Genomic DNA, 16,142 nt, shown 5'->3' on the forward strand with positions numbered 1-16,142 from the left:
TTTTGGAGTTGGTTTTGAAAGGATAAAGTTTAGTTTTGAATATTTGTAGATAACAACTACCTGTGTGCTGAGCCCATTATTTGAAATAAAGTTTTGTGTAGTTGTTTTTGTATTTTTGGTTGATGCCTGTTTACGACAGTGTGAATTTCTCTAACATAAATGTCATTTATAGTTGAGCTGAAAGCAAATTAGAACATGTCTTTATGCTCTCCCACGGCAGACATTTTCCTTTTGGTTGTTTGAAGTGAGAAGAGGAGTAATTTTAAGAGTAGGGTTAGGGGAGGAATAGTACTACTTGTCTTAGTACTGCTATTAGACCTCATATTCTACTTACAACTCATCTTACTGAGCCCATACTTTAACTGACAGGAGATCAAGCCAATGAAAACTGTTGCAGTTGGAAACAAGGCATTTGATTGGTTAAGGTCAAGAGACCCTGCCTCGTGTCCCAACCATTTGTTTTTTGTTTTTTTAATTTTCTCCCTTTTTCTCCCCAATTGTATCCGGCCAATTATCCCACTCTTCCGAGCCATCCCGGTTGCTGCTCCATCCCCTCTGCCGATCCGGGGAGGGCTGCAGACTACCACATGCCTCCTCTGATACATGTGGAGTCAGTGAGGAGTTTCGCCAGGTGGACGTAACACATGGGAGGATCATGCTATTCCTCCCCAGCCCCCCCTGAGCAGGCGCCCCGACCAACCAGAGAAAGCGCTAGTGCAGCGACCAGGACACATACCCACATCTGGCTTCCCACTTACAGACATGGCCAATTGTGTCTGTAGGGACGCCCGACCAAGTCGGAGGTAACATGGGGATTCGAACTGGTGATCCCTTTGTTGGTAGGCAACAGAATACACTGCTACGCTACCCAGACGCCCATGCTGTCATTTTTTTACTGACAAAACTTGAGAAAAACCTGGAGAACAATGACCGAGATCTCAGAAGTCAGGGCCGAATCAATTTGAACCCGAGTGTTTTTTTTTTAATTCTTGAATATGGACATTTTGTAAAAAGAAATCTGCAGAACTATGAATCATATTCATGTCACAGACATTCAGACTGCAGTCATTCAAGCATTTCGATTAAAAAATGAATTAAAAAGAAAGTCTGCACAATAACCCCATATTTTATTTTAAAAAAAGTTTTACTCGGGTGCAAATTATGATCTGCAAATATATTCAAAACTAAACTTCTGCCTTTCAAAACTCAATTCAAACAATTCAACAAAAGTGAATTTCAGCCATTCAGAACTCATCCTCATACGTGGACCGCCTCTCTACCGACAAGCTAGGTCACTTCTTTCAGACTCTTTGTGAGTCCATTCATATACGCTCAAGAATTTCTCTCCCTTTTAGCCGTGTCGCTCACATTTCCTCCTGACCAGGTGGTTCCTGGACAGCTCTTATCTCCTGACACTTCTACTGTTTATTTCCAAGGGTCTGGTTTTGAGAGTTAATACCAGATGAATTCTGTTATCTCCGCTTCTGGGGGGGAAAAACGGGGGGGGGGACTCCCGTGTCTGCTGCAGCGATGCCAGTGTTGCGGGTGTCTGATGAAGAGTGGAAGAGCAGCACGGCTTGTGAGAGCAGAAGAGGTCGGAGGATGAAGGGTTTTTCTTTTCCATGTAACAAAACCAATAAGTTCCCAGCACTTTACAGCTTTCTGATGCTGCTGGAAAACCCTGCAGACCGTTAATTATCTGGCGTTCGTGTTTACTCGCAAACTAGATGGCCAGAAGCAAATGGTGACAGGCGGGAAATGTAAAACGACAAGCTGACAGACAGGTAAACTGATAGAAAGACAGGCAGGCAGCTGAAATTACCACATGTGCATTTAACCAGTGGCAGGCAAACAAGGTGACAGACAGTTGGGCAGATGGACAGGAAGACACACACACACACACACACAAGCTGACACATGGGCAGGTTGAATGACAGGTAAAACACAGCGATAGCAAGAAAAGCAGACAATGGATTGTCACCGTTACACAGACAGGTAGACAGCCAGTCAGCCAAACAGGCAGTCGGTTGAAGCGATGCATGCACGAGGGGAACGATAATAACATGCAGGCTTCCTTAAGATATCTGAAATTCAATGCCAGTTGGGTTGTGGGTTCAAGTCCCACAGGGACCGCAAAGCCTATATTAGGAATGCATGAGCTCACGTAAGGGTTGTTTTTGGATTCCAGCCACTTCACTGTCAGACACACTGAACATGGTCTGCAGCTCTCTGAGAGACATCACCAGCGGCCGTGGGTCTGAATTCCACCGGGACAACACAACCAAGTAGATGCGTCCAAACTGTCCATTTTCCACACCTATTTGTATGCTTTGTGTGTGTGTGTAGTATAGTGTAGTGGCCTATATAGAGCTAAAACACTGGTTACAATAATGATTCACCATTAGCAATTGTGCTGGTGTGAACTAAGGAGAGGGCAGATGCTCGCCAGGCACATACACTCACACAAACACATGCATGCACACACACACACATACAGACACACAAACATACACATTAACCATACATTTCTATGGGTCTGTGATTTTGCAGGCTGCATACACACAGACACATTCACAGGGCTGTGGTTTTTCCTCTGCTCAGGATATAAATATTTGAGGCCAAATTATGATGGAACACTGCTGCTCAATCATTTAGTGGTTGCACACAAACACACACACACACTCTCTCTCTCTCTCTCTCTCCCCCCTCCTCTCCTTCTCTTTACACACATTCCTCTTTCTCCCATTATTTTCATCCTTTCTGTCTTCTTTTGTTCCTTAGCTACACTATGTTTCACAGTTTTCCAGGCCCACCTTGATTTGTGTTGTATTTTCTGTTTTGTCTCCTTAACGGTGCTCTCTGGGGGTTTTGTGTTGGCGTTGTGCACCCCGTATTGCAGTGTGTTTTTCTTTTGATATGTTTGATTTGTTTTATTATGGGAGGGAAATGCCCTTTTCGCCCTCTGCTGTGGGCATAGGGTTGAGATGCTGACAGAGAGCGAGACGGCCATGTTGTTTTGCTCAGGGGTAATTTAACAGGTATGGCCATGGAGGGGATGGAGTCCTGAAAGGGAGCCTTGATAAGCTCGAGGCAATGCTGCTTTTGCAGTTCATCGCGTAACCTCTACATTTACAATGGGCTCTTTCTCTTTTTCCTACGCTGTGTGTGTGTGTGTGTGTGTGTGTGTGTGTGTGTGTGTGTGCGCGCGCGCGCACGTGCGTGTGTGGGTTGTAGGAGAGCATTGAACAAGACAGAAGTCGGAGTGAAACAGAGCCTACTATTATAGGTGAGCCTACATTCCAGTACAGCGGATTTTACTGCCACCTAGTGGCCAGTTGACGTACAACGCCTCGTCGTTTGAATTTTAACACTCTCAGAGCTGTTTTCAAACCTTTTCTCTGTGTGCACAGAGCTGAGAAAGCAGAGGGAAGCTATCCAGATGGATTTAGAGAGCCCCAGTTGTCTTCTCACCCACTACCCCTCCTCCTCATCCTTATCTTCATCCCACTGTTCCTCTTCCTCTTCCTCATCTCCCATGGACGAGTTGAGGAACAGATCCAGGTTAGTACTTCTGATATTTTTTTCCTCTCTCTCCAGGCTCCCTTTGGCCGCTGCAATTGATGCTTTAATGCAGAGTTCCCTGTCTGTTCTTTTTCATGATCTTTGTTTCTGGAATATGGCAGCCAAAAAGACAAGAAGCCATATACTCATGTTTATGCTGTACAGGGTTTCTTTCTAAAACAAAGCTGTCTTTATTAAAAATACTTTTCTCTTAGTAGTGGCGGGATGTTGTTTGATTTAACCTTGTTTTAGTTTTTGTGTCAGTTTCAAGTTAATCATATATTTTAGTGAATGCAGGCAATTTTAATCCTTAATTTTTCCGGTTTTTTTTTTCCAGTTTGTCAGCTCGACAAAGGACTTTAGGTAAGACTCAGCAACATCTGACCCCTACACCAGACCTAAGACCGCACCCTCCTCCTCCTCGTCTGTCCCATGTTAAACACAGCCCACAGGCTGGCACTGCCCACTCTAAGATCTCCACTCAGAACAAACCCATCAGTACCTCCTCATCGTCTAAGGCTCGATGTCACTGTAGTCGTATGCCGTCCTCCAGTGAACCAGACCTGACTCAATCCCCGAGCTGCCTCAGAATCACTTGTGCGGGACACGGGAGTGTTCATGTGGGGCACAGGAGTGTTCGCTTCACTAGAATCCCTCATCTACCAACCGGTCCAGGACAAGGCAGTGACCAGCAAGTATCTAACAGCATCTACCAGAGCAGTCCTCATCAGGAACATGACAGCCTAAACACCACAGCCGGCCACAACTGTGGAAACCCAGAGTCTGGTTCTAACGTTCAACTAAAGGGTACAAAGACACACTGTCCAGAAAGCCATCGGATTAGTCTAGGCCTGAATTGTGACTGTGTCCCCTCACCACAGACGGACAGAAAAAACAGCCCTCTCTTTTTCCCCGAGGTCAGGAGATAGCAGCGATATTCTCTCACCCGTCCCTGTTTTAAGCCCCTGCCATGTGGCAGACAGTTATGGGTGCTGCACACAGAGCCCAGCGGGGAGACAGAAAAGTTTCCGCTGCAGTGAAAGAAAAAACTATCCATTGTCAGCAACTGAGAGACCAAAGACACAAAATGACCAATGTAACAATACCTTCGGAAGCAATTCAGGGTCATCGATGGAGGGGACACAGACACGAAATGGCAGAAGGAATAGTGAGATTGTCCTTTGTGATTTTATGAAAAGGCATTCATTGCCAGTATCCGGGGGACAGCAAACACAAAATGGGAGTTGCAATAACAGTGAAAGCCTTTCCGTGCCAGCAGCTGGCAAGGGGCTGACACAAAACAGTAGAAGTAAAAACATCAGCAGCAGTTATAGTCATAGAGAGGTTTTTGCACAGGAACAGAGTCCAAATGGCCATTCTTTGGCAGATGAGAGACTCAATTTGATTCACATCATACAGCAATCAGTGGCACACAGAGGCCCCCGACATATGCACAGCCAAATCCATTAACACAAACGGTCATCATTTTACTGCCTCCAGAAACAGCACCAAGAGAGCCAGGACTCAGCCTTCGGGGGCAAATTGTGCATGAATTGTCATGTCTTTGCAGCTATTCCCTCCTGCGTCAGGCAGATTTGTTTTTTTTCTTCTTTTCTCCATTGTGTTTGGACACATCTTCAGTACTTCCAGTTTTGTATTTCTTGCTTGTTTGCATCCTAATATTAAGTCACCCCCCCCCCAAACCTGTGTACAAGCACTGATGTTATGATGTGTTTTCTGCAGTGTGTACTGTCTGAGGAAAAATATTGAATGAATTGAATAATTTCATAATACATTCAGGCTTTACCACCAAACTTTATCAGAACCGAATGTGTCAAAGACACATTGTTGCCTGAAATTGAGCTAAACTTGTGAGATTCTCTGTGTACTTAGCTGCATTTGGAACTGAAATCAGTTCTGTTACACAACAGGATTTTTAGTTAAAGAGAGAACATTTAAATGTTTTATTTTCTCTCTTTTTCATTGTAAACGCAACATAAACAAATGTGTAATTTTAAGAGTTCTGTGTTTTCCTTTTGGATAAGTCGTTTTGGACTTAATTTCTCAAAACTATATTCAGTTTGCATTGGCTTAACTGTGTTATAATAAAATGTCGAATAAAGAAAATTGTTTTTGTTGTTATTGTTATTATTAATGATTCTATGTAATTATTATTATGGCCCGGCGGCCTGACCTGTCCGGGGTGTCTCCCCGCCTGCCGCCCAATGGCTGCTGGGATAGGCTCCAGCATGCCGCGACCCTGAGAGCAGGATAAGCGGTTTTGATAATGGATGGATGGATGGACATACTATTGTTATATTGTTACGTTCAATTCTACTGAAGAGGGCAACAAGACAGAGGCGCCATGAAAGCTTTTATTTTACAAACGAAGACCTTTTACTACCGGAAGTTATTGTATGCATTTTGCTGCTTCACGGAGTTGCGTCAGGTAACAGGCACCGTTCAGGCCAGCAAGTTTATAGGAGAGACACTATTTTACAGATTTAAACCCAAAGTAGCACAACTGCTCTCTATCGCCTGTAAGATTCCTGCGGCAACCAGTTGAGTTAGTGGGATACAAATACAATAGTTGACTATGGTGCAAGAAGCGGCAGAAATTCGCAAAAATAACAAAGAATAAAACAGCGTATGCCAGCTGGAGGGATGTCCGACGGTGTATAGGTTCTGGCCTTAAGACACACGTTGACTTTTTGAAAGTGTTTTACTAAGGCTGTACAATTTTTGTTGAAATAGGTTTTTCTCTTGCAAATGAATATAATGCTATGTAACGTCAGCGGACATACATAATATTGGTACGGGACGCTAAAATGGTGCGCACCAGGGAGGGCTTTAATCTGAAAAACCCGGATGTGCAGGTGTCTGGTCAGCAGCGCGAGTTTGGGGCGAGGAGCGGCGCGGCAGGTCTGCGAGAATGAGTGAAGTTTGCTGAACTCGTCAGCAAATGTTGGACGAGGCTGGTGTGAGGACGGGACGGGTGAAACAGGACGGGAGGACGTAACACAGCGAGTCTATGTGAGTACAGTAACAGTTTTTGCCGGACTCTGCTGGAAATCGCGGCGGTGCCCCTTTTAAAGTTGCGCTATACGAAGAGGGTGCGCCGTCCTGGTCGCTTACATTACGACTTTACTGATTTCTGTGATTTGGGACACATAACTGACAAAACTATCAGACAAAAATATGAGCCCACATTAAATCAAAAACTTTTTTTTTCAAATTGAATGTAAGTGCTCTGAACAAACCAGACTTCGTGCAGTGATTTAAACGGGCACTCGTTTGCTGCAAACGAAACGGGTTGTTAGGGTTATTGTTGTTAACCGTGGCAAATGCTAACAAGCATAATTTGAACCTTTCCGTGGGGTATTTTTAGAATAGTAGCGTATTTAAACTGAGGGGAGCTTGATTTTGTGTATAGATATGCAAGCCTTCGATCTGAAGCTGTCTGGGACTCTGGGGAACTTCATTCTCATAGTAGAAGTTGTCCTTTGCCCTGAGCACTGGTTTGTGCAGACCTGCAGGGCTAGCTCCTGTCTGTCAAGTAAAACTTGTTTCTTACACTCTTTACGATTGCCAAAGGTGCGTTTCACATAAGCTGAAAGACAACTAGCACTGGAGTACATTGAGACTAGGCTGGGGGTGTTGTAGGTGGGGTCTAGGGCTAGGTCCAGGCTGATTAATCCCCAGACACACTGGGGCCTTGCACATGGCATTTGTGTGTCCTGATAGAGCCAAGTTAACCGGCGTTAATCAGCATCACCCAAAACCACAATACACAAGTTTTTATCACGTACACAATTCAGAGCAAGCCAGTCATGATTACGTATTGCTGCCCTCTGCTCCACTTTCCTCCTGCTACGCCTGTCAGAGATGCCTTAGTAAAGTTCTGAGTACATGGTGCGGAATTAGTCAGAGCGATTCAGTTTCAGGGTCATGTCACCATTTAAAAAAAAAAAGTAATTGGCTGACAACAATTACCTCCCATGCCTGGTCTCATTTTAAATGTCAGAATTTAATATTTGGAAATTGTATCCTTACTGCTTAAACGTTTTATTCATTTTTTTTCCTACACACACACACACATACACACACACACACAAACACACACACACACACACCATACACAGTTTATACTCTGTGCCTTACTTAAATTTATCAGCAGCTCCGCAGCCACCTTTACAACCTTCCACTGCTTCCCCAGAGAGATGTGGTGGGTGCTGGGGGTGCTCGCCGCCTTGCTGGCCCTCTTCTGCAGCCTGGATGTGTGGTACTTCCTGCGTGTGGTGGTGGTGATTCTGCGAGCCTGGTTCCAGCCGGCCGTATGGGACGTTACAAGCGAGCAGGTCGTCAAAGGACTCGTCCTTCCTCACGACATCGACATGTGTCACATGAACAATGCTCGTTACCTCCGGGAGTGCGACTTCGCCCGCTTCTCTCTGTACACCCGTAATGGCGTATTCAAGGCCCTCCGAGCCCTGGGAGCTTCCGTGGTGGTAGGGGCCACCACCATCCGCTACCGCAGGGCCCTGTGCATTGGCGAGAGCTTTGAGCTGCGGAGTCGCATCGTCACCTGGGACGATAAGTCCTTTTTCCTGGAGCAGAGATTTGTGTCTTCGAAAGACGGGTTGGTGTGCGCTGTGATGTACTGCAAACAGAGCGTCCTCCACAGCAGCCCGGACAAGATCATGCAGCACCTGTGCAAGAGGAAGGTAAGGAAGGAGTGGTTATGGTGACCATGGAGAGAAATGGTCAGGGAGGGTTGGCCACTGTCCACACCTTTTTACAATTTTTTTTTTTTATGAGTTACAAAGTGGTGGCCTAACGGTTATGACTGTTACCTCACACCAAGAGGGTTCAATCCCAGCCCTTCAGTTTGGAGTTTCTCCTCATGTTTGGGTGGTATTTCCGCCAAGTAGTCCAGTTTCCTCCCACATTCCAACAATATTAACGTGAGGCAAATTTGAGACTTTGAGACATTGCCTATAGGTAAGAATGGGTGATGGGGGTTAGTGTCTCCTGCCTAATGCGGGATAGGATAGGCTCCATATTCTCGCGACCCCTGACTTGCACTAAAAGAGTACAGAAAATGAATGACTTTATAGTAGTCAGAGGACACATTTCTCATCTGCTGACAACAAGAACTGTGGCCATCATAGTGACAGGGGATCATACTCCTAGTCAAGTGAGACACAACTGGTTGGCATTAGTGGAAATGTGAGACTTTCACTTCCTTGCAGGTGGAATGCCCCGAGTTTCCAGAGGACCTTCAGCACTGGGTCAGCTTCATCTCAGCCAGCAGCCAGGCCCTGAGAGCGGAGAGTGGACTGGAGAAGGACAAGTGAAGCTCAGCATCACTCCAGCAGTTATTAGGATTGGCTTTTTGAATGCTAACTATTGTGCTAACCCAGGATTAACACTGTTTTAGAAAAGGATTCGTCCTCTGATCAACAGAATGTTTTGACTTAAACACATTTGTACCTACTCCTCGGATGATGAACGTTATTTAGAGGTAAATTATGCATATAATGTGAACATGTGAAAAACAAGTGTACATTGATTACATTATTCACATTTTGAGAGCTTAAAATCAGGAATGAGCACTGATGGATGAACAGAATATGGAAAGCAATGGTGTAATGTATATTTTCAAATGCTATTTTGCCAATAAAATATCTTTTGATGTTCCCTGCAATATTTTCACTAGGTTCCCAAGTGCAATTGTGAGACAATATTGTGTATGTATGATATGCTCAGCCCTCACATAGACAGACAATAGATGGCATGACTGCTGGATCTGAACTGTAAATCATATTCATATTAATTTTCAGTTAATTCACAGCAGTAGTGTAATTAATGCAAAATTGGGGAAATTTGTATCTGTTTTAGCAGGGTTCAGTTTTGCATCTCTAGCAAAACCTGTTATACTCCAGCAGGCAGTGGTTCATCTCGCACTTGTACCGTCTGAAAGGCGAGAATCCGGGCCGATGACAGTTAAATAAATGTTAATAAGCTTAATGAGCTGACGTCTGTGACGGAGAGTTTCTCACGTCCAACAAAAAAAAAAACATTTGTAAATAGTCACTCGTGCTTTGGCAAAGTGGTTGGCTAAAATACAAGCCGGGGTTTCGACCAATGAGGTTGAAGGAGCATGATAAACCCGGAAGTAGGAAGATCTTTCCATCGACCGGCTTCTTCAAGTTGCATCGCAGCCCCCATAGTAGCACTCTCTTCTGAAAGCACAGTGAGTACAATGTTGATGATTATCTGAAGATCATTTAACTTAGTTTTTAATCATAGCTGTCTGAATTGAGGCGCCGGGATCATTTGTGAGTTGTCCCATCCCGGCTTCTACCCACAGCGGTGTCTGTTTTGTTGGCTAGGCCACCGGCTAATGGTAGCATGCTATGGTAGGAGATTTGGCTGACGTACAGTAGAGTCTGCTGAGCGAGGCAGACTTGGCTTCCATATCATTTTAAGGTCGAAATGGTTCATGCCATGGATGTAATGCCCTGTTGTCTTGCTGTTGACTATACCTAATGTCAGGCAAACTAGTAACAGGCATTGACCTTACACTTTTCTGCATTGTCATTGATGAGGTCAAATATGTATTTTATACAAATATTACTTGTAGGAATAATTCAAAGTCAATAGGGGCGTATCGTGAATGGATTTTGGTGAAACATAAACCATCCGGTGTCTTTGAACTTGCACTGTAAACATTACTTGACCATGCTTTGTGTTACCAGTATTATGAGCATTTCAAGCAGCCTGTGTACATTCCTAATGATCTGTGCCTTCCTGCTCCAGAGAGATGTTGCTGCTGGTGCTGGGTGCCCTTCTCCTGCTCTTCTGCAGTCTGGATGTGTGGTATTTCCTGCGGGGTGCTCAAGTATTCGTCCAGGCGTGGTTTCAACCCAGAGTATTGGACATTCTGGCCGAGCAAAGTGTTGACGGGATGGTCCTCCCCCATGATTTGGACTACATGGGCCACATGAATAACTCTCGATACCTAAGGGAGTGTGACTTTGCCCGGTTCCACCATTACATGCGTAATGGTCTGTTCATGGCCTCTCGCAAACTGGGAGCCAAAATGGTAGTGGGGGCCTCCACTATCCGCTACCGACGGTCTTTGGCATTCTGTGAGGCTTTTGAGATTAGGACCAGAGTGGTGGGCTGGGATGAGAAGGCCTTTTACCTTGAGCAGCGTTTTGTGTCCAAGAAAGACGGCTTCATCTCTGCCATCATGCTTTGCAGGCAGAACGTGGTACACAGCAGCCCAGAGAAGATTATTGAGTTTGTGTGCAAAAAGAAGGTAGGAAATTGGGATCAGTACTGTATACTGGCATGTATATTGTTCAATGTAATGTTCTTAATCTGCTAACTGTGTGTGTATATACATCCATAATGTTTATGTATCAATGCAGATTGAGTGTCCTGAGTTTCCTGAGGACCTCAAGCACTGGGTCAGTTACATTTCATCCAGCAGCCAGGCCCTGAGAGCAGAGAGTGGACTGGAGAAGAAGACCACCTGAGGCCCCTCCAGGATACAGTGCTTTATTGTGAGAAACCCCTACATATCATTTGCACGCACGAATCCATACACACACACATACACACAATGAATCATTCTAAAGAGTGTTCATTTCATTTACAAGACTTCATGTATTCATCTTTTCAGTCAGTCCCTACCAGACTACCTTGTGTGATATGAACAGAAATACTTAAACACTGTTGAATATGAAAACTTGAACTTTGAAGTATTCCACATAATGAAACGTACTGTATGCGTCGGGAACAGAGCATAGGTAGAATTTTAGAATCTACAATATTGAACGGTCAAAGTGAGTTCGATGAAAGAAGTGATACAAGAATAAAGATGACCAGCTCTATCCATGTAGCTTATAGTTTACCATGAGTAGATTGACTTTACTTCGTTATCATTAGGTAAAATCCAATATCCAGATTAGCATGTGGAACACAGAAGCTTTTGTCGACATCAGTGCATGTTTTGAGACGAAGGGATGATTTTTGTGCCTGTTTTTTTCTTGATTAGAGGTTGTTTAAAATTACAATTTACACAATCTATGACAGTTACTTTTTACAAACTTTGGGTATGAACAGTAACCTGAATGAACTTAATGAATATGATAACAATTGTGTTCATTTTCCTTGAACTGTTTGCACAAGTTATTCTCAAATCCATCAACAGGCTGACTTCCGATGAGTTATCAGGAAGGAAATATAACCTGTGCCATTAAATTATTGGCAATTATGATTTTGTGATGAATGCACTTAAAGGGCAGGGTTTTTGGATGGTCTTGGGTATAGTTTTAAGAGAAACTGCTTGATACCAGATTGACTGGCACTTGTAAATATTAACATGAGGTATCTGGCAACCTTTTCCAAAACCCTAGTCATGGTGGTAAACATCTTAAGAATGTATAAAAACGACATGGTTAGTCACCATTCAGATAGGCTCCCTAAAACCCTAAACCTGCCCTTTAATGCACCAAAGCTTTTTATGGGTGACCAAAGTAATGTATCATTCTGTATGAAAGTGGGGAAAAGGAAATGAATGCCTACCTGTATAGCTAAATGTATCTTTAAATGTCCAGAATGTGAAAAGCTTGTTAAATTGATCGATGGTGAAACGTTTAAATTTCAAAATGTACATTTTCTATTTATTTTCCAAATGTTATTTTATTTATTGACAGATTATTTATTGGGATTCATGTATCAACATTTTTAATTATTGTGACTTTTCTTTAAATGCATTTTGAATTAAAGAATGCATTGGAAACTGGGGGAGAGTCCTTGATGCGTTTCGCTGAGCCCAACGGACCTTCCCTTAATGCTGATTGGTCAGACCAGGAAGGACGTCACTGCATGCTGACGTCCAGTGTGGAAAGATAAACACCATCATCTAAAGACAGCGGTGCTGTCTGGATCCAAAGCTTTATTGGACTTCATGGACTTGAATAATACCTTTTTAAGGTAAAATGGATAAATGAATGTTTAAAGGCACCAAATTCATTACAGTATTCCATCCCACACAACATACTTAAAGGAGTAGGAGGTCTTCTTTTTTAATTGAGATGTAATTATAGTATTACAAAGTTAACAGGAAAACTATCCGTATTCTATCAACAAGCTCTTATGGTGTGGAAACTGTTATTTGCATAATGTCTCTCCACACTAGTCTATCATATGGAACAATGAATGTATTACTAAAAGGGAACAGGTCACTTAATTTACAAAATTGGGTTGACAGAAACTTGAATGCCTTTATTGTCATCGTACTTTTCAATACAACGAAACTGGGAGTGCAACTCCACTGTGGTGCAACAATAAAATAAATAAAAAGCACACATTAAAAAGACAAGAATGATTAAAAAAAAGCAATGGGATAAAACAGCAATGGAAAAAAGTACACAATAGCAAGACAAGATTAATAAAGGAGCAGCAATGGGATAAAGTGCAGGCATTAAAGTGCGAGAGGTGGCTGTGAGAGGTTTAACTATGTTTGTTTAGTGCGATTATTGCGTTTGGGAAAAAGCTATTGGTGAATCTGAAACTTAAAGGGCTTATTTGATTCTACTGGTCAACTACTTAAGTATGAATCTTAAAGACAAAGCATCCCCTATCAGATTCAAATAATTTAGCTTGGTAATCAAACCCATACCCAATGGTATATTACAAATAATGAAAAGCTATAAAAATCAATGTGAGGTTCCTGGATTTGTATGCACCCTTTATATAAATGGTGTTGATATTATGAGCAAGATGCAAAATGAAAATATACAATACTATGAAAATAACGCCACGGAGAAAACCTTGTTGGAACTCGTGTTGCAGACATTGACTGGGACAAGGCATGGCTTGGGCCTTTTAGATTCTGCATCACAAACGACATGAGAGAAATACATCTGAGAATATTACATAACATGTCCAGGGTGTCTCCCCACATGCTGCCCAATGACTGCTAGAATAGGCTCCAGCATACCCGCGACCCTGAGACCAGGATAAGTGGTTCAGACAATGGATGGATGGGTGGATGGATGGACATTTCCAACAGACATATATATTTCAAGATTTTTAGTTGTTGATAACAAATGTACTTTCTGCAAGAAAGCATTACTCATCTGTTCTGTGGTTGCCCATACAGTATAACATTCAGGAAAGACAGAATTATATATTATGCAAAACAACACACGTGGTTGTCATTGAAGGGGAAAATAGTATCATTTATTTTGAATGTAACGATAACGATTTATGCATGTCCATAAAACTAAATTTCTTAATTTAACTCCCACCTTTCAAATTGCTTCTAATTGAAATCGAATGTTAGTTTGAGTCTCTTAAATTTGTAAAAAAAAAAAAACAAGAAATTCAGTAGTTAAAATTTACTCAGAAATCTTATAAAGAAGTTTGTCACCTTTTTTTTAATGAACTGGTAGGTGTTTGTACATTATTATTACTTAAAAAAAAGTTGCGTGCTGACATCTTGATGCATGCTCAATGATCCAGGTAAGAAAATCACAGCAAGTTGAATCAGTTCATCTGGACACAACGTTACTTTAGAGAAACGTTTCATCTCTCTTCAGTCTTTTTTAAATTTGTTTGTTTGTTTGTTTATTTTATTTTTGTATTCCGTTATCTTTTTTTAATCAAAATAAGTACATTTCAAATAATACAATGTACAATGAACAGATGTACAATGATACAATGAACAGCAGGATACAAAGAAAAACAAAGCATACTCCAAAAAGGAAAAGAAAAACAAAAAGCAAAGGTTGTGTAAGATGAAATAGTATAAACTGGGGGGCTCAGTGCAGTATTTTCAGGAAGACAAAATAATTTCACAAATTTTTCTAGTTTTGATGGCTTTGCTGTGTTCACTAAATTTGAGAGTATCTAAATATTGGTCAAAAATGACTGAAGACGAAGAAGTTGGGTTTATTATATTCCGTTACCTTGCAGGCAGCTGAACTTGCGCGATGACGTAACTCCGTCCGGCCAGGCTTGCGGTTACGCGCTATGACGGGGTAGAACGTCAGAGGGTCACATGATCGGTGTAGCCGCCAGATAGTTCCAAACAAAACCTGGCGGTTAATTTGAACGTAGAGTACTGCGCGATAACGTCTGAGGAAGACAGTAAGCCAGCTCGCTTTGCTGATGTAGCTACGCCTTGACTAGCAAACACTGCTTGACACTGCACTGAATTTCCCTGTGTATAACATTAAATATCAAAGAAAGTTGTCAGTTCATCTGAACACAACGTTTATTGAGAGAAACGTTTCACCACTCATCTAAGTGACCTCTTCAGTCTAAACTGACTGCAGGTATCCTCACCCTTATAAACAATACAGTGGCATAACGACCGGAAACCAACGATCGGTTTCATATGCAAATATGGGCGCGACCATTAACTAGAGTTTCAGTGACAATGTGTACTGTTCACAGAGGATTGGGGAATAGTTGCAATCACAGCATTGTAAGATGGTGACAGATGTACCCCCCCCCCCCGTTAAGGGATGGTTGTTCCTTCTTCACATACATGGCCTCTTTGACTCCCCGTTCAAACCAGTGTTCCTCCCTATCGATCCTTGATAGGGCCTAAGAGTACATCTGTCGCCTTCTTAAATGCTGTGATAGCAGCCGTTCCCTAATCCTCTGAATAGTACACGTGGCCATTGTAACTCTAGTTAATGGTCACAGTAATTTGCATATGAAACTGGTCGTTGGTTCGGTCGTTATGCTACTGTATTGTGTATAAGTGTGGGGGGTGGGGGGATACCTGCAGTCAGTTGAGACTGAAGAAGTCCCTTAGATGAGTGATGAAATGTATTTGTCAATAAACGTTGTGTCCAGATGAACTGATTCAACTTTCTTTGTTTTTCTTACCTGGATTACTGAGCATGCATAAAGACATAACATTAGATATTTTACATATTCTACACTTGTTATACGTTATCAGATCCCAATATGACTTTCAAATCAGACATTTGGAAGCCAAGAAGATAAGGAGTGAATATGTTTCTGTGGGATCCTCTTGAGTAGCAAGGGTAAAAAGCAGTGTGGACACAGTCCAACAACTGCAATTAGGAGAAAGCAACTTCATTTTGTCATTTTATTCTTCCAACGAATTGTATTCTTACAATGAATTTGTCCTCTGCATTAACCCATCCAGTGGGCAGCTGCAGGGTCCGGGGACCAACTCCAGTTCTTCTTTCTCTTCTTCTTGCCTTGGTCAGGGGCACAGACAGGTATTAACCCTAACATGCATGTCTTTCTGATGGTGGGAGGAAACCCACGTCGACACAGGGAGAACATGTAGACTCCTCACGGAAATGACCTGGGATGGCCTGGGGTTCGAACCCAGGACCTTCTTGCTGTGAGGCAACAGTGATAACCACCGGGCCACCGTGCTGCCCCATTCAGTATTATCATTCAGTTACCAGAAAGTGACCGATAAACCGTCTACGTGAGCTACGTTAGCTACAAGTATGTTTGTGTGAGATTTGCAAAAATACATTGCTACTTTCAATAACCAATGAAGTATACTC

The 16,142-nt window shown here is 42.7% G+C and overlaps 2 protein-coding genes across 2 annotated transcripts; both read left to right on the top strand.

Annotated features, from left to right (window-relative positions):
• Window positions 1-6,458: 6,458 nt before the first annotated feature.
• LOC130124162 (protein THEM6-like) lies at window positions 6,459-9,260 on the top strand. Its single transcript, XM_056293610.1, has 3 exons — window positions 6,459-6,594; window positions 7,778-8,285; window positions 8,814-9,260. The coding sequence occupies exons 2-3, from the start codon at window positions 7,782-7,784 to the stop codon at window positions 8,916-8,918; spliced, it is 609 nt and encodes a 202-aa protein (XP_056149585.1). The 5' UTR covers window positions 6,459-6,594; window positions 7,778-7,781; the 3' UTR covers window positions 8,919-9,260.
• Window positions 9,261-10,387: 1,127 nt separating this feature from the next.
• On the top strand, window positions 10,388-12,926 carry si:ch73-52e5.2 (protein THEM6). Its single transcript, XM_056293652.1, has 3 exons — window positions 10,388-10,888; window positions 11,001-11,135; window positions 12,364-12,926. The coding sequence occupies exons 1-2, from the start codon at window positions 10,388-10,390 to the stop codon at window positions 11,106-11,108; spliced, it is 609 nt and encodes a 202-aa protein (XP_056149627.1). The 3' UTR covers window positions 11,109-11,135; window positions 12,364-12,926.
• The last annotated feature ends 3,216 nt before the right edge of the window (window positions 12,927-16,142 follow it).

The sequence above is a fragment of the Lampris incognitus genome, chromosome 14 (genome assembly GCF_029633865.1).
Source record: "Lampris incognitus isolate fLamInc1 chromosome 14, fLamInc1.hap2, whole genome shotgun sequence".
In the NCBI taxonomy this organism is placed as follows: Eukaryota; Metazoa; Chordata; class Actinopteri; order Lampriformes; family Lampridae; genus Lampris; species Lampris incognitus.